The sequence below is a fragment of the Nomascus leucogenys genome, chromosome 11, assembly GCF_006542625.1.
Source record: "Nomascus leucogenys isolate Asia chromosome 11, Asia_NLE_v1, whole genome shotgun sequence".
Lineage (NCBI taxonomy): Eukaryota > Metazoa > Chordata > Mammalia > Primates > Hylobatidae > Nomascus > Nomascus leucogenys.
In genome coordinates this window covers 40,083,339-40,110,781 of record NC_044391.1, presented here as the reverse complement: position 1 = coordinate 40,110,781, position 27,443 = coordinate 40,083,339, and the positions used below count along the sequence as shown (strand labels likewise).

The 27,443-nt window shown below is 36.1% G+C and overlaps 1 protein-coding gene across 17 annotated transcripts in view; it reads right to left on the bottom strand.

The window, feature by feature from the left end:
* Positions 1-27,443, bottom strand: part of HDAC9 (histone deacetylase 9) — a 906,822-nt gene that overhangs the window by 337,606 nt on the left and 541,773 nt on the right. For 9 of the 17 annotated variants that reach the window (XM_030822201.1, XM_030822188.1, XM_030822190.1 and 6 more), the window contains 5 exons: positions 23,703-23,834; positions 18,439-18,554; positions 8,401-8,523; positions 5,180-5,393; positions 4,497-4,714 (listed from right to left, as the gene is read on the bottom strand). In XM_030822201.1, coding sequence (XP_030678061.1) covers positions 4,497-4,714; positions 5,180-5,393; positions 8,401-8,523; positions 18,439-18,554; positions 23,703-23,834 — 803 coding nt within the window. The remainder of the gene's footprint in view (positions 1-4,496; positions 4,715-5,179; positions 5,394-8,400; positions 8,524-18,438; positions 18,555-23,702; positions 23,835-27,443) is intronic. The other 8 variants (XM_030822195.1, XM_030822196.1, XM_030822197.1 and 5 more) reach the window with 1 other exon arrangement.

The following is a 27,443-nucleotide window of genomic DNA, read 5'->3' as shown; positions in this document are numbered from 1 at the left end:
GCACCATGGCAGGATCTCGGCTCACTGCAACCTCTGCCTCCTGGGTTCAAGCGGTTCTCCTGCCTCAGCCTCCTGAGTAGCTGGGATTACAGGCATGCACCACCACGCCCAGCTAATTTTCTGTATTTTTAGTAGAGATGGGGTTTCTCCACGTTGGTCAGGCTAGTTTCGAACTCCCCACCTCAGCTTATCCACCCACCTCGGCCTCCCAGAGTGCTGGGATTACAGGGGTGAGCCACTGCACGCAGCCTGTATTACTGTTTATTTGAATGATTGACTCCCCGCTCCCCATCCTATAAGCTCCATGAGGACACTGAAGGTTGTTTTCGTAGTGCTTAAAACTGTGTCTGCACACAGTATTTAATGATTTGTTTAATGTACCCATACATAGATTAATAATTTATTAAAGTAAGTACTAAACAAAGTATAAATTTTCTTAAAATTTCTGCTCTTATGGATTTAATGGAATGAATATGAAAAACAGATATTAATAAAGATATTAATATTCTAGTCAAAATAGAGACTGTTAGGCATGAATCAGTGCAATTCTATTAATACTATAACAGAGAAATAAAGAATAATGTCAAGGGGATGGGGCATGGCAGAGATCTATGTCAAATTACCTCACAACAAAAATGCCTGAAGAGATTTTGAAAAATTTCTATACATCATTCAAACAGTGAAGTGACTAGAGATTTGCCCTTTTATTTTTTAGGCAGTGCTTAGAATATTTCTTTAAAATCATCAATATGTCTAAACAACTGTTATGTATTCTGTTTTAATCAATCACAGTTTTATTTCACCAGAAAAAAATCCTGTGGTAATACTTAAACTTGAAATGGGCCCAGGAGAAAATTACCAATACCTTATTACTTTTTGTTTGTTATTTTGTATTTGAGGGAAGTCCTACTTTAGAAACTCTTTTTTCCTCCAATGAGAAAAGCAAGGTGTACTGGCAAAAGCATCAGTCTTCCCTTGATGCTGGTATAAAGAAACTCTTGATTTTTTGAAAAGGTTCTTCCATGGTATTGGGGAAAAATGATATAAATGAATGTGCAATGACATCATTGCACAAAAATATTAATACCATATATTAGCAATAGAAATTGTTTAATGCATTTCTGATTGTAAAATGTCTCAGAAAACAAAAGATCAAATGTTGTAAGCCCTGATTTCCTTATGATTAAACTTCTCAAAACAGTTTCAGTGAAAAATAGAATATTCAAACTCATGAGCAGAGATAAATCATTCTGACAGGGTTTCTTCTCCAGCCCAGCACTCTCCTTTCTGACTTTCCCCATTATTTACTGGCAGATATAACAGTATAAATACTATATAAGCCCATTCCAGGGATATTTCTGCTAAGCCCTTGAACACTTACACCATAACTATAAGAGGCAAATAATCTTAGGACAAACAAATATCCCACAAATATCCCGAATATGATATTAAAGTATAAGGCAACAGGTAGGTAAATTATTTTGTATGATTAATAACAGTTACATTATGTAGTTACACTGAACGTGAATATTTTATAAACACATTAAAATAATAGCAAGATATGAAAAACTCTTTCAGATTTAATAAGTCAATCATTGCATCAGCTATGCCCCTAAAACTATAGATTTGTTTCTAATTCTTCTGAAGATTATTAGTAATTCAAACACATTACTACAAATTTTATACCAGGAAGCCCATCATATTTAATCTGATACAGGTTTAGAAATAATCCTACTTATATTTTTTTGTTCCCACTTCATTTTTTGTTTCTCCAAATTCCTCAAAAAAGAATCATAAAAAGGAAATAAAAGAAGACATATTTAAATATGTCATTTGTATTTCGACATCTTCATGTGTGCCTGTATTTCCTGCTATAAGTATCTCAAGAGTAAGGACCATCGCTTTAGTTTGAATGGGTTTCATAAAGGTTCATCCATGGAAATGGGGAAAAATGACAAAATTTCTGTGGTGATTTCTTACTAATGGGCATTCTCAATGGTTAAATCAAGTTTGTAGCAATATATTATACAGAAACATGTTAGCTTTGGGCATCTAAGTTATGAATCTGACCCAATGTGTAATAAATATCCTTGTCGCCTCATGGAAGCAGGTGAACACTAGCCATTCACTTCTTAAGGGTTCTATTGTGAATATTTCAGAATAGGACACGGGTTTGATATTTTCTTTAATAAGCTTCCTCTCTGTTCCCTTAGACAACTGAGGGCAGGTAAAATATTTTCAAAATCTGGAGAATAACCAACATGCCTATGCCAACTTGATTAAACATATGGAATACATACTTGGAGAAAAGCCAACTGGCGACCTGCTTGAGTCATCTAAACACCCAAGCTGAGAGAGGTTAACATATAAAGATCAGCTTTGGACTTTGAAGTTTTCTGGTCTTCATTTTGCCTAATTAAGACAAGATTTAATAATCAAACCACTGTACAAACATGTACCTAAAAGTATAGGCTTGTTTCTAATTTTGGGAAGAATTCTTAACAGATTCAAAGGAATCAGCTCCACATGGGAAAAGCTCTCTGATAAGATTTGCTTTTCTCATTGCTAAAATGCAAATGCCTGCTTTCCATCTGAGTTTTATCCAGTGTGACTGAGGTTAGCATTCGCCTGTCAAAATCTCGAGTTTGATACTGAAAAGGAAAGATTCTGATGCTAGCATACCATCTGAATCTGAAACAGTGGCAATTAGTTAATAAAAAACTGTATTCCAAAATATTCTTAAAGGTATTCATAGAAACCATTTGTAGATGGCAATTTCAAAGGGAGTAATTTACCTATTTTTCCATAGTGCAATATATACATCCATGTGTTTCTAGGAAATAGAACCAAGCATGGCAGAAAAGTCTATCTACTATCTAATACTGGTTTTATAAACAAACGTAATTCTAGATCAAAACACTATAAGGCAAAAAATAAGATCCCTAATCTTCCCTCCCACATACATTTCTTGCACTAAACAGTGGACAATTTTTCAAGAATATCTAATAATTTTAAGTTGTGCTGAAAGGCCACAAAACAAATAAACAAACCTAACTCTACCATAATATAGAAAACATATGCAGAGTCACATACAAGTCAATGAGTATTATGCCATTAGTCAGAGAAGGAAATTGGCTCTCTCCTGAAGATACTGATTTGATATAAAATAATTTGATATGGAATAATTTGCTAAATTTAGAGAAGTGCAACAGCAATAAAATAGGCATTATTTAATGACACAGAAAGGGTCTGCAATGTATAGTAAAAGGTTAGAGAGAGAGTTGCCCCTGCCAGCCACCCCATCTCTAGCTCCCCAATCCCACACATACTTTTGCTACTTTGAGCGTAGCAAAGGGCTAGGCTGGAAAACCTTCTGTTCAGAAGCATGGTATCCAATCCATGCTTCCTTTATGGCTCTGCCCTTGTTATGATGGAAGCCAAAAGAAGGGAAAAACTCCAGCAACACTTGCCATAAAACCAGCAAGTGATGAAGATCCCTTTCCCCTACTGCCATTAGAAAGATGATTAAGCCTCTGCCCATGGGAGTTTATTTTGTTTTGTTTTGTTTGTTTCTTACATCACAGTACAACAAAGTTATTACTAAGCCAGGTTTTAGCTATCCATTTATCAGTAAACAAAGTATCAGTTTGCAATATCATGCCTCTCATCCCTCTGTAACATAATTTGTAGATGATACAGCACAAAGGCAAGGGAATAGAATTTTAATACTCAAGACCTTAATATTTTCCAGGAATTTTCCAGGAATGAGAAGATGGTGCCTTTTTAAGCAAAGAGTAGTGGAAAAACTGTCCAGACCAGGTTCTTTAATATCATTTTGCTTATAAACTCATAGAAAATCCTTTACTGGCCTGTCTGATATTATGCTGCAATCACTGTTTCTTTGTAGTTGCCTCAGCAGGAGAGCTCCTAAGGATGTGGTATGGTACAGACATCCGCTGTCCATTTTAGCAACATTAAGACTTCCAGGAAGAGATGATCACAAGTTTCTGAGAAACTACTCCAAACGCTTATTGGAATGAAGTGGGGCATTCGCAAAATAAATGTAGCATAGATGCGTACAAGTTGCTGAGAAGTGCCTTATTGGCTAATCTTGGCCTATCTGCCATCACCTGTACAAACTTTTTGACATGTCAATGCACCACATTCAAGTCTGCCTCAAATCTTTTCTGCAACACTAAAACATGAGCCTCCACATACATATGCCCATATGGGCTTGTGTACCAAAATAGATACCTGATCATAAAAGATCTTGTGAATGTATCATCTCAATTTTGCTACAAATGTCTCATGAACATAATGGTGGTTAAACCACTGATATTGTGAGGTGTCCTTGAGCCAAGAAAGCAGGCTTAGGATGATCACATCCTTTCTGCTGTGACTCCCATCAACATTCCTCTTAGATACCCATATCAGTGAAGAGATCCCCAATTTCCAAACCGGCAGTTAGAACATTTTGACTTGGCTTTGAGACTTACTTTGTTCATGTGGATCTGCTGCTGGTATTGCTTCTGCTTCTCCAAGAATTGCTGGTGTTGCTGTTGAATGACCAGCTGAGCCAACGTGCTCTGAGGCAAAGGTGCAGACTGGGTTCGGTTCAGGGGTCTGTGACGGGGCAATTTGTGGGTACCTCTAATGCCAGGTGAAATTCTCTCTTTTGTTGCCAAGGGAGACTGAGGATGTAAGGGAACTCCACCTGAAAAAAAAAATACATGTATATGTGTGTATACACACACACACACACACACACACACACGCACACAATTTTAAGAAAAGATAAGAAGCCAAAGAAAACAGATACATGGTATAAACTATAAGAAAATTAGTGAATTAGTGATACTATCAGGCAAACAACAGAAGAATAGGTCAGGTGTGGGAAGAGAGAAATGTCAAGGCATTGGACAGGTATGCATCTGACCATATGACTTGCCACAGTCTAGTCTGGTATGAATAAAGGTTAAATGAAGTGAGTCTTCCTACCCCAAGTGGATCTGAAGGAATAAATAAAGATGATAGCCTTTCCCACAGTACCAGGTATCAGGGAGACTTTTGTATAGCACTGTGGATCTCTATCAGGGTCTTGAGTAAAAGAGACATTATCCTGGGTCACTAATAAAATAAAACCCTAAAATGACCCACAAACGGTGCCATAATGAATTACCAGCTACAAGAAGCTTTTGCTGTCGCATTTGTTCTTTCAATAATAAATGCTGCAGGAGAGCCTGGTGGCTGCTGTTGGGTGGCTTTCCCTCTAAAGTAACATGAGGGTGGCTGGAAGATGCCGGGATGCTGCCTCCATACTGCCCAGGCAGAGGAACACCTTGCCTAAGCGTCTGCGTCTCACACTTCTGCTTTTCTTTGAGTGAATTCGAAGCCTGTGTTGAGAAATAACAAAGATGTTAATCCTCTTTCATCCATGTGGGTCACTGGGTCTCTAAATCATTAGACAAGTTTCCTATGCTGTAGCTTCCCAAAACAAAAGCCACATCTTACCCAATGACTGAGTAGGGAAAATGGACTTTTTAAACTAACACAATTCAAAAAAGAAGGAATAAAAATAGGGTTGGAGCACTGAAGACAATTTAATATTGTCATTGTATTGAACATGAAAGTTTTTTTAATTAAAATCAGAAGTGATGCTACATACACAATTTTAGGTGGAAAGAATAAATTCAAAAGATCTATTGTACATGATGATGACTACGGTTAATATATTGTACATGTGAAAATTTCTCAGAGAATAGATTTTCACCAAAAAAAATAAGTATGTGAGACAATGCATATGTTAATTAGCTGAAGTCACTCCACAATGTATACATATATCAAATCATTATGTTGTAAACCACAAATATATGTACCTTTTATATGTCAATTAAAAAAACAAAAAATGCTTATTTCAGGCTTAATAAGTGGAAAGTACATTTCTAAAATATTTTATACACTGTTTAAGTTAAAGGCATACTGGAGAGGTAAAATTTATTCAAACACTATATCATGGGGATTAAGAAGCTGGAGATAAGATGGACTGTAATTTTGGAGCTGCAAGCAAAAGGAACAATTTACCCTTTCTCTAAATGGCTTCTAATAATTTCACGGAGCTGTAAGTGTCCAATGTTTAATTTTTTAAATTAAATTCTTAAAATAACCCAATGAAAGGAGGTAAAAATATGCAGAAATTTGATTTAAACATTTTATATTAATTCATAACAGATACCCAAATCTCTAAATATTGAAAATGACACTCTAGATATTTTGTATAATAAACTACAAGTGAAATAAGATATCAAATAAAAATGCTATTAAGAACTTGAAATGTATGATAACACAGTAATAAGGCAATAATAATTATATCATCAATAGCAATAATGAATTATCCTATTCAAAGGATTTAATGAATGGTGGTCATTTTGCTATTACAAAAGCAGGGCTCTAATACCTCAAAATTATGTGGCATGTTTCTTTTCAAAACTCATGTTTCATCTTTCAAAATTGCTGTGCACCAGGGAGGCGAAGCAATTTTCAGCGTTGGAGAAACTGAAGGACAAAGAGGTAAGTGGTTTGTCTGAGTCACAGAGCAAGTCAATGCAATGTTTAATCTAGAAGTGATTCCTTGTCCTGGCCTCCTTTCCTTAAAATTTCCCAGTATTCAGTGGAGAAATGGAATACTACAGATCCCGCTGGCAAAGCAATGCTAAACTTGAAAAATTAATTGTGATGGCCTCATCCACACCAAAATGGAAGCAAAGAAAAATGAAACTTTAATCCAAACCACATTGGTTTATTCATCCAATGGTACCAAATCATATTACCTCTGAAACATTAAATGGTCTGGCTTTAGTACTGGGTCCTTTGGGAAAAAATTTTCCCTGACCACATTAAAAGTGGTACATGTGTGAGTTATTCAGAGGAGTGGCTTAGAACATACAAAAATAAGTAAAAATAAAATGCCTATTCATGTGTCATAAGCAGTTTTTGGGTTGGTATTTACTTATCATTAGAAGAGACAGAAAATAGAAAGAGAAGGAAAAATAATTTTTAATTAGTGATAACTGTAAAATATTATCCATGAATATTTATTTTTAGTTTCATTCCTAATTCCTTTTTGTTTTTCATTTCATTTACAAATGTTTCATGTGGAATTTTAAGAGCATAGCTGAATTCAGTATTTTCAATGCTTTCTTTTATAATCCCCAGATATAAGACAACATCCAAATTTTGTTTTTTCCTCATTGGTATAAGAACACAGTACCATATAAAATGACATTACAGTCTACTGACAATACCAGATATAATATCTCTTAGGTTGATTTTAAAATATGTATTGAAACTATGTATTGAACATACATATGACCTTGACACATTCAACTCAGTGGAAGACTTGAAGGTAAAGATTGGCCAAACTGGTGATGAGAGTTGGAATAAATTTCTCTCTAAACCTAATGTATCATATGACCCCTGTATACATACAATTTAATTAACTAACATTTCAGAGATGAATTATTCTGGATAAGGCCCACACATTTTTTACAACTAAAACTGACACTGTTTTAGGGAATATGCATAGAATAATTATTGCCATCTTCTGCTAGTATGACAATAACATTTCAAGTTTAGCACTGCTTTGGCAAAGAGATCTCTAGTATTCCATTTTCTCTGCTGAGTACTAGGAAATTTTAAGGCAAAGAGTCCAGAACAAGGAATCACTTCTAGACCTGCATGTAACAGTATGATACAGTGACTGCTTTCTTCCCGAAAGAGCCTATTTCAGTTGTCAGGACTTTTAAACTAATTGATTCACTTTGAATCTTCTGGGAATAGTTTAATACTTTTCTTAGAGAGTTTTTCCAGATACATATTCGCCAGTACCACAGAGTCAGTAACTTAAATTCCCAAAATAAAGTCATTCACAAAATAAATGCTATAAGCATATGCTGCTGTGCTTTCGAAGCTGTAGCTCTCAGCACTGCCCTGGCTTGTGTTCCAGGTCTGCCACTTACTGGCTCTGTGATCTTGTGCTTTGAAACTCTCCAAGTCTCAGCTTCTCCTTCTGTAAAAACGTAGGCTGTAATCTCTGTTTCACAGGATGGCTGTGTGGAGCTATTAAAATAATATATCTGGAAAGTGCTTTTTTTTTTTTTAAAAGCTACAAACCATTATACAAATGTTAGTTATTATGTTTACATATGATTATGTGAACCAGGATAATTCTGATTTGAAGTAAGACTGAATGTCTTTGAACAACACAGCAAATAGCAAACAGTGAAGGAGATGCTGGCTCTGTCAAGTTTTTCTAAAGTCTAAATATATAAAACATGAAAGAGAGTTCCCCTATGGAAAGATATTGCTTAGGTTGATTTAGGCTGATGCCGTGCAATGACTTACATTGAGCTGGGATGGCACTGCGGGAAGCCCCAAGGTAATGTTGGGCAAAGAAGGAGAGGTATAAAGGCTTAGCAGGTTCATGGAATCTTCATGAATTAGAATGCGTTGCTGTGAAACCATTTGCTGTTAAAAAAAGAGGAGTCTCAAAATACCACAGTATCACAAATTTTACTGTAAAATGTTCTTATTTCAGAAAATGGGTCTTACCATAATTAAGAAAAGATTTTAAGCATTTATTTTATGACTTCTGTATCCAAAAGTTATAATGTAAACTTTAAATAAAAAAGTTTCTTCTGAAGACATAGTTATAAAATCTGAATAAAAGGCATCTATGTTCATTTTTTGCAAATTCATTTATAAAATTCTGGCTATACAAAATATGGTCAGCATATTTGTCATCTGCTGATAAAGCACAATGATAAAATTGGATAATTCTGATTAGTATGTCTACTTCTTTTGTATTACTCAGTGAAAAAAATATGTATGTAATGCCACCATAGTCATTATCTTCATCTGAGTCTTCATTTAATGTCATTTTATTGATGGGAAAACTGACACAAGAAAAATCTTAGATTAAATATCACCATATAGGGCTTCCATAGTAATCACATCTTTTTTACTTATAAACATTTATGAATAGACAATTCTGTGTGGTGTATTTTTAGATCATTCATATTCAGAAACTAAAGTAAATGTTAAGATGTTATGAGTCCTATGCCACAATAGGCTTCATTTACACTGAAATACCCTGAATGTTTTGGCATCACTGTGCTTTTTACAACAAATACCTTTTTTTAATCCATTACTAAGAGTCATGTTTTCCCACATGTGGCCTAATATGGTTGCTTGAATTACATTTTCTGTTTAACTCTTGCTTCTCTCCCAGAACTTTTATACAATAAGAGTTACAAAGGTCTTATTAGACTAAGGAACTCTGGCCTGATATGGTCCCCAAGGGAACAACATCCCTGAAAAAGAATACTCCATGTAACAGTATGACACAGTGACTGCTTTCTTCCCAAACAAAAAGCATATGGGACTCCAATAATAGACCACCTCCAAGAGGGATATTGCACACACGGGCTTTGACTAAAGTAAATATAATAACTTGTCAAGCATGTTTGGGGGAGCTGTAGATTTTCCCCTGGACAAACCTGGGATATCAATTAACTGGGGAAAATATCATGTGCTAATACAATGCAACCTCAGAATGTCACTGAAGAGTGATGCACCACCAAAACACAGGATGTTATTCCAAAACATCATCTCAATCATATGTTTGTTTGGAGATGAGTCCTAGTCTTAACATAATAAGAGCACAGGGTTAAATGTGGAGTTTTCTCATTGCAACTTGGAACTCAAAGCTAGTTCAGATTTTGTTACTTCTTAAAGGAACATGTCAGATATTTATGCATGAAAATCAAGAGGTATGTTGAAAGCAATAACATTACATTGACTTTATATGCAGCCCTTTAAAAAATTAGTTGTCTAAGTGACATAGCATGAAGATTGTTGGGAAATATTTTAAAATTACAATGTGTGGGGTTGCTATTTTATTTTATGAGCTATCAGACAGAGTTGCATACTTGCTGTAAACAAAAAGGCAAGCTATTCTTTTACTCATACAAGTAATAAGCTTTTCATGAAAATTGTAAGTATAGAATACATACCTGTACAAGAACAAAAGGAATATATAAGGAAGTAAAAATATTTTAACTAGCTTATTGGCAGTAAATAGTAATTTAAAATAAAAGGATATGTTATTCAGTTATCTGTATTCATTGAAGAGAAAATAAGTGTGGAAAAACAAGCATTTTAAATAGTGCATAATATTCATTCAAGGTTATATCTGCTTATCACAGCACTAAGATATGGACTAGGGGATTTGACATGGACTGGGAGAATGGCACAAAAAATATCACGGACCTCACAAAAGAGTTTTCTTTGTTTCCTAGAGAGAATTTCTGTGATATCTTCCCACCTCATCACAGGAACCAGACTTAAACTAAAATGAGAAATAAATTATCTTCTCAGACATAATAATGGCAGCAACACACTGGCTCCTCACACTGGCTTTGACTAAAGTTAAGAGATTTGGGGACAGTCTTACTCTGGGATTGCAGATCTTTGTAGTTTCCTATAAAACTTGAGTGGCTCCATTTCCTCCGTCAGTGTACTGATATTCGGCACCTACCATGGTGCCCTGGGCCAGAATTTTTTGGAGGTTAACCTATTCTACACAGGCACTCTCAAGCTACCATTATGCTCATGCTGTCGATGAGGAAACTGAGTCATTTCCCCAATTTTGCTTCCATGTGGGACCAGCAACAAAACCTTTAAACTGACCAAGGCTATGAGACTTGTTGACAGCCGCTGCTACAGGGAGTATGACTCTGCAGCCACTGCGGGAAGACAGTGGAACCACAGAAAAGTTCGGAGAATGGTGGGTGGTTTTGGAGAAGAGGAAGCAAACTCAGGCTCTGAGGCTCATGGCAGGAATAAAGGAGTGCAGCTGGGAGTCAGGGGACTTGGGCACAAGAAAAAAGCTCCGGTAACTTTATAAATGTCAGGATCTTCAAGTCATGGAGACAATTCTTGATGAAGCAAGGACGGTTCTGTGTCCCTCATATCTACTAGGTATAGTTGGTTCTTCCCAAAGACTCTTAACTGGTATGTCATCTCATAGAAACTTCAGGGACCTGGACATTGCTTAGCTTATCTCCTTGGATTACAGATAAGGAAACAAGCACAGCATTTATGTAGACTTTCAAGGTCTAGAATGACTTCAGAGAATTGAAAAACCATTTCCCTTGAATTATTTTCTTTAAATACAGCTTTCCTCAACTATGCTTTTTGATCGGAGCAATCTATCTGTTCCACGTTTATCTCTTAATAAGACCTGGAGTCATAGTCTACAATGCTAATTGAGTACAGACACACTTTAAAGTCAGACTAACAGATTGGGAGGGGTACCATTCACCTGACACAACGAAAGATCCTGACTAGTATTCTTACAAGGCTGGAAGACCATCCCACCTTAGCACTGCAGTGAGCTCACAAGCGTTTTCAGACAAAGCCAAGATTTTTCCAAGAAGCAGTTTTGAATCTGGCCCAGCCCTTAAATCAGTGCTTTGCTATGATGCCAATACTTCGCAGTTTAGAACATGGGAATGACAGTTTTAATCTGAAAATTTTTCAGAACCAAAAATTTTTATTGTGGTTAGATAAAATGAATATAGTAAATATATGAATGGCTATTGTTTAACCTTCACAAAACAATTAACGAGTAACTTCTCTGTGTTAGAGTAATGGTGTTGGGTGCAAGGCGTACAAAGATGTCCTATAAAACACCAGTTCACGTGATAGGTAGGTGCACAGAAAAGTAAAGAACTAACTCTTTGACTTGTGGTAATTACTGTAATTAGAGGAAGGAGCATTATGTTAGGACACATGATATGAAATGGGCCAAGTGCTGGGGTAGGGGTGGCCTACTCACATTTTACTAAGGCTCTTCAAAATCTTATTTAATTTCTCTCCTGTTATGTCAATAGGAGGGGCATCTCATAAATAATATTTGTAATTCAAATGAATACAAAATACATAGACTGAAACATTATGTCTCTCAATAGAGCTATTTATGTGGAATTGAAATTAAGCCACTGATTTCAATTAAAGGACTCAGAATCTCTTCCAAAAGGGACACTGGCTAAAATTAGAAAAATGGACAATGTCAAATGTTACAGGGATTTAGAAAGGTAAAACCTCTCACATAATGCTGGTGGGACAGTAGCCTGGTACAGCAATTCTGTTGAACTATAAACCAAAATAATTATACTGTATACCATGACCCAGTGATGGCTCTGCTGGGAATTCTAACTTCGAGAAATTTTCTCATTAAGCTGTAGGATGATGGGCCATGGTATATACTGAAGGGCACCAGGACATCTACCTCGGGGAATCAGTATGCGGCAGCACCCACGATGGATTTTTATGGTGATTGAAAGCACACCATTAGATTTCTGCATCCATAAAGACATGGTGTCTGGATCTAAAAACACATGCTTAGTGATAAAAGCAAGAAAATAGAATGATGCAAGATAACATTGTGCCATTTACATCCCATTAAACTCATGGATGCAAAGTAAAAAATATATATAATGTAAAAATTCATATAAACAAGAACACAGGAGAGAATGATGCCTACAGGAGCAAGGAAAATGAAAGTGGGAAAAGGAGACGGAGAGAAAGAACCAAGGAAGGAGGGAGGGAGGCAGGGAAAAAAGGAGGAAGGGAAAGAGAAGAAGATGAACAAATACTTTTCTTACTGTTTAAGAAGACAAAAAAGTCAATGATAGCCCTTGACAGAATGCTAGTTATACTAGTTATGTAAATAATTACCTACTTTTCCTTTTTTTATTTTTTAGACAGGCTCTTGCTCTGCCACCCAGGCTGGAGTGCAGTGGTGCGATCAAGGCCCACTGTAACTTCAAACTCCTGGCTCAAACTCCTGGCTAATGTTTGTTAGTTTTTTTTTTTTTTTTCTTTCTTTCCTGTAGAGACAGGGTCTTTCTATGTTGCCCAGGCTGGTCTTAAACTCCAGGCCTCAAGTTATCCTCCCACCTCAGCCTCCCGACGTGCTGAGATTATAGGTGTGAGCCCCCATGCCCGGCCAGTAATCACTCACATTTTAAAAAGCTCACAGAAAATGTGGATATAGAATTTTCAGTTTACTGTATGTTCCAAATTATCTACAATATGCATGAGAATCAGAAAAAGAAAAAAAATATATATACACACAGAATTTTGGTGAGGAGCAGCCTGGACTTGTGAAACTAAGTCTGGTCTAAGTGTCTTATACTTGAGCTTTCCCACTCATGGCTTGTAACCCTGGGCAGCACCCAACTTCCCTGGACTTCAGAACCTTCAGCCTGAGACTGATGCACCTCTGCCCAGCTCTATCAGGTAACGTGTGTCTATTAGAATGGCATACAGGAAGACATGCTTATGAGTGTCAATCAGCTTTGGCTTTACAAGGTCCCAAGTCCCTGAATCCAGGCTATCTAAAAAGAATATAGCCATGTTTTAAAAAAGAAAAGCCTCAATCATTTAATATGTGCCCATGGTTTTCATTGGATTTTTCAAGATTGTATTTATTTTCTACTCTTCTTTCAGAAAATTAAAATCTCCATGTAATTAAAAAAATTGTTGAAGCAGTAGAAATCTCTCAAGTTTTCATTTTACTGGACACCCAAGAAGGTGTTACTATAAAATGGTGAGACATATTGTGAGACCAAAAAACAAAAAAAAAAATGAAAAAAAGGAAAAATCATTTGACAGAGTTTGCTTAGCATTTGAAAGGCACTGATGTTTTGTTAAAGATCTTACTTTAAAATATTGGCTCATGTTATTCCTAGTAAATGATTATTTTGTCATAGCAACCTCCTTTCCCTGAATTGGGGGTAGGGGGAATGTGTTTTATTTGCTGCTATCTAAAACCACAGCTCTACACCCACTCAGAAGGGAGCATAACATTTACAGCAAATGTCACAACAACTATTATGAAACAACAGGCAGATGAGTCATGTGAGATTGGGGCAAAACAAGTGACATTACAGATGATTTTAGAACACTTAACCTTATTATTAGAATCCTTTTTTAAAAGCATTTGTATCTGCTGGAAAATTTATTTTAAAAAATAGCATAACAGAGACAGCCACTAATGTTCAACTAGAAATAAACCAGCAGCTTGGCTACTGTTAAAATAGCTATCAAATAAATCTACTGAATCTAAAGTAATAGTGGTGATATCCATGGAAACATATTTGAACCCACAGGCCCACAGTATTAACAATAAAGTAACTAGATAGGTAAAGACATCTTTGACTGGAGTTGGAAATAGAAACCCCTGAGGTTTCAGCTCCCCAACCAAGTTTACAAATGAGTAAAGCAAGTAGCTCCAACAATCTGAGTTCTGGGACTGAGCATATGTAGGAAATAGAAGAAATGGAACAGAAGTGGTCAGAGCAGATGGAGACTCACTCTCACATGAGAGCTGCTGGCGTGAAGACAAACATGCTAATGAGTTTTCCCTACCAGGAGTCAGCGTTGATAATAACAAAAAACGAACTTGTTCCGAACTTCACAATTTACCACCTGCCTTCCAAACACTGATTCCTTAAAACGAAGCTGCTAGTGTAGGTATTACGGTACTACCTTCTCCTAGATCAGGAATCTGGGGGTCAGGGGAAGTCTAGCAACTTGACCAATGATGACAAGGTAGCCAGTTTTGGAACCAGGTTCAGACCAAGTCTTCTGAATGGAACACCCATACATTCCACTACAATGTGCTATTTCCTGAACCTCAATTTATGAGTAAATTCTCCTCCTACTTCTGTCTTCCCTTTATCTAAATTAGGCAGGACATATGAATTACAAGATAGAAAATTTTGTTTTCATCTAGAGCTCAAGATCTTTAGATACAGCCTGACTTTCCTACTTCTGAAGCAGCACAATGGGATAGAATCCCATTCATTTACATGGGCTCTGAAAGAATTAGGTGACATGCTTTTCTACTTACAGGCCATGAAATAAAGACTTCATTCAAATATACATTATTTTAATATGAAAACTCACCAGTGTTGCCTAAGCAAAAATAGTAGAATAAGCCAATTTTGTAAACGGTAAAGTATGCAACCATTTTTTTAGAGTGCAATATATTATGCAAATAATTCATACCCCCAAAATATTTGTTGCTATGAAATCCCGTACTACTATTAATCTTAGGAGACATCTGTAAAAATCATCCTAAATTCTAAATGATGGTTACTCAAGTATGGCTGAGAATTTTTTTTTCTCTTTTCTCCAGTTTGGGTGGAAAAATTTAGTGCTAAAAAGCTAGGATATTAATTTGCTGACAGTCTTAGTCTAAATTCCACTGTCTCCTCACCTATCGAGAATGAATTACACTACAGATCTCTGTAAATGCAATACAGCAGAAAACCACATGTTAGCCATCAGGGTTGCATTTTTTGTTCTGGGCCACAGAGAGGCTACTCATCAGTGCATAAAGGTCTGCCCACCTGGCCTTTTGGATCATAGTTCAGGCACACAATTAATTCATTATGAAGTAAGTCACTGCTTGCTTTTGAACTCGTCTTTCCAGATTTGGAGGTGAATGTCCTGTCACTGACCTGAAGAAATACCTCTACCCTTTTAAACTCCATTAAATCACATTTCCTTCTGTTTTGTTTTGTTTTTCTTTTTTTAATGGTGGGGGTGAAAGGAAAGGTTTGCAGCGAGAGAATATGTTTAACAATTAGCTGAAAAGCTAGGGCACCTAAACAGATGATTTGTGGCAAGTTATGGCTTTAGAAATATAAAACAGATTAAAACAGTAAAAGCAAAATCTTCTATTTACTTTCTTCACCAATGTATACTTATTGGTTGTTCCAATATGTCATACTAAATACTATATGCACATACATATGTATTTACATTGAAGGAATATATGTATCTTCTTTAGTAACTATCAAATCATGTTTTTCCTCTTCTTCCCTCCTGAAAGGTAATCATCATGCAAATTTTGTGTTCATCACTCTCTTGCCTCTTAAAAATATACTATTACTACATATTATCAAAGTATTGTATTACCATTTCTGAACCTAATAAAATGCTCCCATGTTGTAAGTGGTCTTCTGAAACATTGCAATGACAATGCATTTCTCAGAATCATACATGCTGCTGAATGTAGTCTAGTGTGTTGTTTTCATTTTTCAATGGCACAAAATCCATCCGGGGAATGATTAGAACCCAGATCCTTTGATGTTTTGGCAATTACTAAGAATTACATTCTTCATACTGAGACATAATGACAATCTAAAGTTTTTTGAAAAAAAATTGTAACCAAGTTGCTCTTGTCCTGGAAATTTACTAAATAGTTGCAGAGAATGGACCAACATCCAGATATAACTGCACTAACAAAAAGATGCTATCTACAACTAATAACCCAAGAACTCCACTTATGTCTCTGGTTGCAAATATAAATAAAGTATTTATTCCATCTGCTATCATGTTTTTGAAAGGATAATGAAAAAGAGAAAGAGGGATGACAGGATAGTAAGTAAGAAATAGATGAGGGACCTGAAGACCATGTAGAGGCCAGAATTACTATTCTTTAAATAGTTGAAAATGGTCAAACGACAACATCTAGATATTTTGCTCATGTTTCTTGGAAACTTATTTGAGGGAAATTTTTGAAATCTAGAAGGAAGGTATATTCTTCCGGAGGAGGGAGGGGGGTTTCTTTGCTTTGTGCAGACTCCTAATATGGGAACTACAAATGTGGCGCCATGATAAGTCAAGTTAACAGCTTGAGGTTATATGATTTGGGCTACAGATCTACACAAGAACTAGCTTGTGGTTACAACTTCTAAGAGAGAGGATCTGCCCTCTGCTCTGTTCCACATCAGACAGCTCAGGGCAGGGGGGTCGGCGGGGGACACAGCAGTAAGAGGGGCAGTCAATTCACCAATGTAACATAGATACGAGCCTCTGGGGTGTCAGCTTAGTGTTTGCAGGGTCTCCTATTAGATTATCCTCCTTGGTCAGTACTAGGCTTTATCTTCTATCTCTTGAGTTTCTGAGGCCCTGAAAACCAAAGCTCAGAACTCAAGTGTGCAAATGTGCCTAGAGCAAAACTGACTTTACTGGCTTCAGTCCTTTGATCATCAGAGACAACTTCTGGATTTCTGCCTTCACTTATATTCTGACCTGATAATTTCATAACTTATAAATAATTTATTATACATATTATGTTTGTGTTTGTGTGTATAAAATATTTGAAATTGCAGAGCAATAGCTGTACAGAGACATTTCTATCAGTCAAAATAACTATTTAAAATCAAGTGCGTTGCCTCAGGAGACAGTGAAGTGAACTCCCTATACGCAGAAGCGTTCTAACAGAGGCTGGATAATCACATGGCAGAAAAGCTATGGAGATGATCCAAGAATAAGAGACTTGACCAGTCCCTTTCTGTCTCAAGGTACCATGACTCTATAAAATATAAAGAAAGAAGCATGTTATATATTAGAAGTTAACACACCAGCTCTCCTTGCACAGAGCAATGAACAGTGAAGAAGGCATAATAACAGAAACAAAAATAAGGCTTTCAGTCAATTGCTGATGACTCCAAAACAGGTGATTTCATGAGTGGCTATTTTCAGATTCTTGCCTTTGACAGCCTTATGCAGAAACTACATAGACAAATTATTGCTGACTTTTATATTAACTTTCCTCTTAGTCTTGTATCATTGGTTACACTAAATCATGTGTTACTTTAAACTAATATCCTTTAATATGTCATTCTTCAAACATAGAGTTATATCTTGTCCATGTTTATATCCCTACTGTGAGGCAAAATGACTTGAATATAGCAGGTGCTCAAAAAATGTTTGCTCAGTGAAGCTTTACACCCTTCAACTATAATACTGCAATTATTTTTCATCACTTTTCAGTTCAAATGGATAAAATCCACCTCGTTAGGTTCTTCCTCTGAGAGGCCTGTATGAGTTGTTTTTACTTACTGATGTGTCCACTCACATCAGCATAACCAATAACCAAGCAGAGGGACTAGTAAGTTATATAATTGTCAGGCAGTGTGCACTGAGGATCACTAAGAATGTTTGACTGAGGATTACATTTCAATATTCTTCAAGCCCGGATTGCCTTCCAAACATCTTTGGTTGTCTGATTTATAAATAAGATCAACTTTATTGAATTTCATACATAAGAAAAAAATATATAAGAAAAAATTGGTATTTATGTCAGCTGATAAATATAAGTTCATTTCTTATAGGTTTATAATATTTACATTAGTAAATGTCAATTTTTTTCAATTGGTTTACAATATGTGGAAATGAGTAAACTTCAATTCATAAATATCATTTGGATATTAAAGGTCAACTCAGAAATATCACTTTGTATTAGGTAGCTAATCAGAAATTCAATTTTTAAAAGAAACAAAATAATAAAGGTCTTACCTCAGCATGAGGGGTAGGGGGCAAAACCGAAGTCTCATTTTCAGTAACACTTCCAGTTGGCCCATTGTTTGGTGAACTGGGACCAGAGCCTGGAGAACTGCTACTGACTGAGGATTCTGAAAAATATTGTGAAGTACAAATGTGTTCATGAGGAACATTCACAGATGAACTTTAGTTACTGTAACATGTAACACTGGGCATGTTATTTTCCCCTATGTAAATGCAAGCACTATTTCACGAAATAGAAAGAACTAAAAATTTCTGAAGTATCTCTGAATTTTCATATCACTTATTCCCCCTTTGTTTTCATGGCAAAAATACAACATAGTATTCAACAGTTTCTAGAGAAGTAAAGATATCCAGGTAGAGAGGGTCACAGGAGCTTTGAATGAGAAAAAAAAAACTGAAGAAGGGAATCTTTTCTTACTTGCTCTTGGGCTATTACAGAAAATAACAGTAATGAAGATAATGAACTTGTGCACATCAAAAGACAGGTCGTTAACACATGAGGTTCAGACCCATTCCATTAGGTCTGAAAAAATTTGTTCAAATGCTGTGCTGTAAATTGTTTTTTATTTAATATACTAAGGCTATACCTTACTATAGTGTATACTAGTTAAAGTTATATGAAGAAAATACAATAGAATGTAAAATCTCAACATTGCACTAATGACCTTGTACAACACCATCTGACTTTATCTCTACTCAACTTATTCTCCAGAAGATGAGAAGTTGCCTAAATTTAACATGTAGATTTTTAAATATCAATATAACAAGACATTCCTTTTAGCAAAAGTCAGGCAACAACAAGACAGATTCCTTATTTAGCCCATCCTTTCCTCTTCAGATATGAAATTCACAGGTACCTCAACCTATGCAGAAACTAATGCATTTATTAAAACATTTAATTGAAAGTACAAATTTCCATTTCCTAGAAATATAGCTAGAGAAGTCATCTTATCAAGCTTTGGCAAATTATTTATTCAGCTCTAATTAATTCCCTACCACCTTCTACAGTTCACTCATTTCAAAAGTTTCCTAGCTGCCCCATCATTACACCTTGTCAACCCAACTCTGCACAAATGATCTTGCCTCATGCTTTTCAGAGACAGTACTTTTGACATGATTTCCACCAGCATCTTTTCTTTCTACTCATGATTATGTTATCTACATTCTCTTTTCCCATTTCAAATATAAGGCATTTCTCTTCCTCTCTAATGCTCACACATTTAGTCTTACCCATGATCCCATCCCCTTAAAAAAAATCCTAAAAGGATTAGTTAAGTGGAATCTTCAAGCCCTCCTCCTACACTGGAATTGCCCCTCTAGTCTGACAGCAGGCTAGTAATTCTTGAGAAGTGGTGTGCTCTCACAATGTCTACTCACTTCTTCAAGCCCCGGCAATATAGCTTACCCACTATAACTGCAACTTTTCTCTCAAATGCCACCACACTTGAAGGCCTCTGAGAAAACATTCCTTTCCATATCCTTTCTACAGTGGCATTCTCTACATCCATGTTTGTCTTTCCATATCTTTGACTTTTCTTCCTCCTATCAATTCCTAAATTCAGATATTCACCTAAGTTTGTGGCTTTAACCCTTTTCTATTTCCCTTGTCAATATCACCCAATATCATGACTTCATATGTCATTTTGGGGCAGAATTATCTTAGGAAAGTCATATTTCTTGCCTTTAACTCATAAATTCCAGCCCAAATTCCTCTGAAAGCTGGACCTTTCAAGCTCCCCTACATATGTGTAAAACTCAATGTATATATTTTAATATTAACTGTTTCCTGCATATCTATATTTTTTCATCACCCTAGAGTCATCCTCACTCTCTCTTTACTGCAAATCTAATTAGTTACTAGGCCCTTTAATGTGATCTTTACACTATCTCTCCATCTATGTCTGACTACAATCATTTCAGTTTAAGGCCTTGTTATTCTGTCATGAACTATAGCAAAAGTCTGCTAATATTTCTGAGTCACTACAGTAGTCTCTCAAACCTTTCTTTCAAACTCTTGCAAAAGGATCATACAGAGAGATAACTCACACCATGTCCCTCTGCTCCAAAATGGAGCCTAATATTATTTCCACCATTGCCCTTTCTGTACTCTACACTCAGTCAAATTAAATCACCTGTTCTCCTTTCATGCCAAATACTTTTCCAGTTCATGCTTTTGTATCCTCCTTTCTTTCCATTTCATTGCAGGCTGAATCCCACCTATAAGGTCCAAGCCTGGCTCATATAACATATGTCCCTCAGAGAAAGGGAACACCCAGCTTCCAGGCATTATTTTCTTACCCTCTCTCAGAACACCTATAACTTTCAACTTGTATTATAATTATATCTCTACTCAGAAATACAGTACCACTGGAAAGAATGTGAGGTTAATATAAGAATTCTAATCCTGCCACTTATTTACTGTGGGATTTGAGCAAATTATTAGTATCATAAAATACTTAAACACATTTTGCTCACTGCCTTTCTGTCTATATATCTTGTTTATATTTTGATTAATCTGTTTTTTTTTAATCATCGCCTCTTGTTTTCCTTTAACAAACGAAATGTAGAATTTAAAAATTCTTACAGGAGCTTCTTTTTCCCAACTCCTAATTCTCGTCTTTACAATATGACTGATTTCTCATTAATGTCTCATTTCCATATCATTTCCATTTCCATATTTTTTAAAAACTACTTTCTTAAACATTCTGTCTTACCAATTTTAAATTATAATATTTATATTATCTTATGATATTAAGACTGAAGTATTTCCTTATGTAGAAATCACTGTGATAAGCACTAGAATTCAAGGCAGCAACTACTGTACCAGAGGATTCCATGATATGACACTAGTTGGGATCTGGGAGAAGGTAGCAACTGATTTTCTGAGATCTCTGATCTCAGTGTATGATATTGGAACTGGAGCTTGAAGAAGGGTAGCCAATGAAATAAGGATGCTGGAGTGGGGAGAATGGAAGAGAAGGCATTGCAGGCACAGGGGGAGTCAATTTTAACATTTGAAAAGAACAGGACTTTTTGTAGGGGGCAGAAAATACTTGAATTTGAAAAAAAAAAAGATGGCAAGTGGGTTCCCATGTCAATGAGGTGGAATGAGTTTGAAAAGAGCTTACACTTTAATGTATGAAATGGGGAAGAGAGAAAAGATATAGAGGTAAGAGGATAACAGCAACAGCAACTGAACTGCTATGATGTTATGACAGTCTCTGACTAGATACTAAAAATATTTAGTATTAAGATCCAAACAAATCTCATCCAAATTAGATGAAAGTTGGCAGAGCAACGGGAAGGAGTACAGGTGAAGACAGCTGTGTGTCAGTAGTCCGGAGCCTCTAAAGACATTTCGAGTAAGTGCGGTATACCAGTTAAAAATATCTACCCAAAACATCCACAAGTCCACTCACCAGAAATGTCTTTCTAATAAATGTACAAGTCTCTCTTCCAATACATTGTTTCCTGAGATGAAAGGGCGAGTGCTTATCTCACAAAATTAAGAGGAGAAATATATTTTAAATTTAAGGAAATTTGAGTAAAACTCTGGTAAATCATAATCCTTATAAATAAGAACCAATCATTACTGAGATGGGTATTGAGCTAAATGCCACTGCAATTTGGTATGGAAAAAAAAGTGACTGTGTAGAAAAAGCTATGATCAAGAAAACAGACTACAGGAAAACAGAAAAGCACATTGGGATAAATAAATATGACTTCAGACATTAAGACTATGAAGCAAAATAAAATAGCATTATATTCATTTTTTTCTTTTCTAGAAGTATTTCTGTTAGAAGGGGCTTACTTCCTGCAGTTAGAAAAACCACCTATCTACATTTACATTAGACACCTGATATAGGTTTATAGTTCTTCACATTCATTAAAACAAATTCACTCCCCAACTGCCCACCCCTATCAAAGACCTCTATTAGAAAAACCTAAGATTTTTATTTACTTGCATACAATAGTATTTCCTGGGAAAAAAGTCTGTAACTCCAAACTTAGAATTCAATTCGTCTAAATTAGTGATTATTTTTAAGGTTGGAAAATACATATAAACTCTAGTAAAATAATTGTATTTATTATTCACTGATTTAATATTCCTTATCCCAAGGAAATATTTTCCATTGAAATCACTAACACTTTTCTTCAGATAAGCATATAAAGGCATCCAGATTGAATAGGAGACTAAATATTTTTTTCCCAAAATTATCGGCCAAACTTTTAAGTTGCATTAGAACCTAAATACATGTTTCTACCACCACTTCCACAGTCTTCCTCTATATTGCCTTCCTGTAGACACTGTCATGGCCAAAAGAGATATATAGAAAATAAAGAATTTTTAAAAAGTTACTAAAAATAAGATCTGACCTTGGAGAACTAATACCAACTGCCCACATTGGTATAAGCACAGTTTTTCTTGAGAATGGGAAAAAAAGTGGTTGCAGATTACCACTTCTTTCTTCATGCAACCAAAGGAAACAACTAGATACAATACATGACTCTTAAGTAGTTACTCAAAAAACAGTAGTAAGTAGTAGTATTTTGGCTAGTATTTTTGGTTCTTACAGCCTTAGGTCTTCCATTTCAAACCAGGTACAACTGGAACTAGGGGTGTTGTAAGACCTCAGGTTGAATTTCATAACCCCTCTACTAAAACAGGCAGCTAAAAAAATAATTCTTCCATTTGAGACCCATGAAAATGACAGTTTCTTCCCCTTCATAAAAAGCAATATATCCCCCTCCTGCCATAAGTCCCACTTCACTAGTAAACACATAAAGTCATTTATGAGTTCTGTAAATTTGTTGAAAAGTCAAGGTTTTGCTGTTCCATGTAGTTTAATTTTCCCAGATGTATTTTGTACATTCATGTCTGAGTACAGGGGAAAGTGTTCTTCTTGGACCTCCCTCTGCTCATTTCTGATCAAATTTCATTATAAATTATTTTCTCCTGGTTGGCATTCCCAAAATGGACTGCCTGTTTCTGAAAAGAATAAGGTGAGCTTTGGTGTTCCCTAGTTATGCCTTGATTGACACATAGTTCTGTTTTTTCATTCATTTCCTGTTTAACACAGTTGGTGAATGCATAGCAAGGTTTATTGAACTACTTGTGAGTTTTCAATATAATTTCCTTTCAAGAAATATTTCTCCTCAAAATAACTTTTAATATGCAGCAGGTATATTTATTCTAAACTATTTTTTTTCATTCCTACTCCCAGCATTCATATGTCTGCCCAATCCTCAATTACCTGTCACCTCAAACATTCGCTTCTTGAATGAAGTGACAACATTTCCATCCTTCCGCCTGAGTAAGGGGCTGCTTCTCCTCTCTGCCACTTTCTGTTTTAACCTGGACCGCACCTTCAAGTTGGGCTCAGAGGCTGGGGATTGAGACAAAAAAAAAATAGATAAAAATTAAAAAAATAGAGAGCCAATTGCTCATGTGTTAAAAAAAAAAAAAAAAGTCTCACCCTTTTCTTGGTCCATTCTCATTCTCAAATGAAAAACCCAAGCACGTAAATGAGGCATTGACTCTACATTAATGAAACAGGCAAATGTTGCAATTATTTTTATGAAATGTGTGAAAGTTTTTTCAACTTCTCTAAATATGAAAGTAAAAAGTAAACAAAAATATAAGTTTTCTACTTATTTATCTAGCAGATTTGGGATTGTTAATGGGAAGTTTAATTATTAATTGTGTTTGGGTCACAGTAAGATTTATTATACTTCATTGTCAGGCCTCTTAATTCTCTCAAGGGTGAAACTTAATAACCACCAAAACAGTAACTTAATGTGATTTTAGAGACTCTGACCTGGCTTGCGGTAATAAGAAGACACCTCTGCAGCATATAATTTATGTCTAATTCTGACTCCTGGAATATTTCTTTGTCAGTAGTTTCTAACCTAAAACCTTGGGGAAACATACTCAGTGTAATGACACCAAACCAACTAGAATCAATGCAAATAAGACATTGCATACATTCAGTATACTATCAGCTGGAAAGAAAAGGTGGCTAAGTCTTTGAATTGAAGGTGCTGAGTTAGGTTATATATTCCATAATACAAATGCACATTATTCACATGTATGTTAGCATTTATTTCATATTCTAAACAGTGAAGCTTATTACAGAGCTTCACTATTTTTAAAATAATACCACTTATTTCAAAATAATTATACTTTAGAAGAATGGAAACATTGGATTGCATCTCTGTGCAGCAGAAGTGGATGGTGGTGATGGTGGTGGTGGTAGTGATGGTGGTGGTGGTAGTGATGGTGGTGATGGTGGTGGTGCAGTGATGGCGATGATGGTGGTGGTGGTAGTGATGGTGGTGATGGTGGTGGTGGTAGTGATGGCGATGATGGTGGTGGTAGTAGTGATGGCGATGATGGTGGTGGTAGTAGTGATGGTGGTGATGGTGGTGGTGGTAGTGATGGTGGTGGTGATGACCATCATGAAAAGAATATTTCTGATAACAATTAACATTTATATAGTCTTTTCTATGTTCCAGTACTATTCCAAATGTTTTATCAATATCAACTTGTTTAACCATAAAAACATCTGGAAAGCCTATGCCTATTTATAATTTGATTAGATCAATGAGGAAACCAAAACAGAGAGACAGGGTAAGTATTTTGCCCAAGGTTACAGAGGTAAAAGGAGATGAAGCCAGGCTCTGTACCCAGGTAGTCTGGCATAAGTCTATTCTAAATACTGAAAATGTTGCTCCTCCAGCTTTCCTTATGTATTATCATCATAAAAATTATAAAATAGTTTTTCCCAAAGCACCACTAATCATCTAGAGCAGATACAATGTTATAATGTAGCCAGATTTTATCAGTGAAAATATTTTTGAAGGAATTTATATTTTTGCCCGACTACAAGGGATATCAAAGGTAGAACTTACAATTCATCTCCACTTTTTTTTTTGTTTTAGTCTTCAAATATCTATACTTTTTGCTTTACGCTTGGATGGAGAACTCTTGCATTGTATGTTTTCTTGGAATTGGCTTGGTGAAATAGGAACTTAAAAATGAAGTTCAGATACAAAAACTAAAGCTAGCTACTTTTTTGTATTGTAAACCTGATTTTATGCCTGAAAATACTGAAAAGATAAAAAAACCAAAAGCCCGAAAATGCTGTAAAAGTAGGGTGTCAAAAGGTGGGGCAGAGATCAGGGGTGAGCACAAGCTCAAAGTGATAGAGATCTGAAATGTATCACTTGCCGGGACTCCCACATGAAGGCAAACCAACCAACCAATTTGGGAAAGGATTAGGATTCTTGCCAGATCTTCCAGTAGTGGCAACACACTTCACCTTAGTGTAGGAATCTATCTCAGTTTCTAACCCCCAACTTACCCAGGAATAAAGTGAGATACTGGGACTGTATTAATGTACTTAGATATGTTTTCATGTACACATTTATTTTTAAATTACTTTAAAAATATTGATCTTGCCTCTAAAAAGTTATAGATAATAAATATATTTATCTAAAACCTAGAAAGGAAAAATAAAGAACCACGAATCCCTAGGTGCTGACTACACTGGTATCCTCTGTAGCCTTGCTAATAACCATATGAAATCACAGATTCTCAGAACTTAGATGGAGATATGATTTTATAATGCAACCTGATGGATTAAATGCTGCAAATTGGCAGTCCATAGAGAGTAAATCAATTGATCACTTCAGAAAGCAGTGGGTGGACTAGAAAAGACCAAGCATTTTCAGTGAGGGATGTGAATGCAGTCTGCATGGGACCACTTTCCCGCTATGAAATTTGCAGTGAGATTATAGTGCTTTCTAAGCTTGATTCTTCATTTGTGAAACATAGCTTAATGCCTTTCCAATTAGATACCTGAGAATAACTGTGAAGATCTGGGTGAATGTAGAAGGGAAGGGTTTATGAAACATATTATTGGTACTATTTCTGAAGGCTAGTTATACAGCTAAGAGGGGCTGATCCAGAACTGGGCCCCAAATCTCCTGATTCTCAGTCTTGTCCTCCTCCCTCTCCTAATATATTGCATCAGCTGGGGCTGAGTGTCTGCAATCAAGATAAAAATGTGCTGACAGACTGGAAAAATAGCATATGCCATTTAAACATTCTAGATGAAACCTAGAATTTTCCAAGATTTTCAGAAAGAAATGATTTCTAAGGTCAGCAGATAGCTTTCACTCCTGCTTGTCTACTTGAGAATCGGCCGGATATACAGCTGTCAGATTTCTTTCAATGGTCAACATAAAAAAGCAAACACCAGAAGAGGAATGAGAACTGGATTTTAGTCTTGTATATACCACCTACTAAAATCAGTAACCTTGAATAATTCATAGTCTTGCTGAACATCAGTTCATTCACACAGACCAACTAAGATGATACCTTCATTGTGCCTGGAGTCAAATAGATGCCTGGATGAATTACTTTATATCATTAAACCTCGATTTCTCATGTTAAAATGGGGATGTTGGAGGGATTTTCTTCATTTTCCCCCCAATAGATTCAATTTGCCTTCCTTCTCTGAGCCCATGGCGGCTGAATCCTGGAGCTGCAACACTCTAGTTCTTTGCTGGTTGGATTTCACTTGGGCTTAATCTACTGGCAGGACAGGCTGGTGGCCAAAGAATTAAGGAGGAGGGAGAGGCCAGGCTGTCCTACACTCTCCCTGTCACAATGCTGCATCACTGGCCATGGCTGTGTCTCTTCCTGACTTCATCTCCCTCTGGAAGCCACTATTCCATGGCTCCAGCTCTCCAGGAAAAATTTCCTCCCCTCTCTTCTTTGTGGGAATGACCTCCCACTATTGCTGTTTTCTGGGTACCCCCACTTCCCTAAGCAGTTCATTTAACCTTACTCACTTTCTTGTTAAGTAGTCCCTTCATAAAAGTCTATGACCCACTCTGCAAAGATCTGTTCCCTGCCAGGATCCTGATTAATATAGTCCTACATATCTTTTGTTTTTGTTTTTGTTTTTGAGATGGAGTCTCGCTCCGTC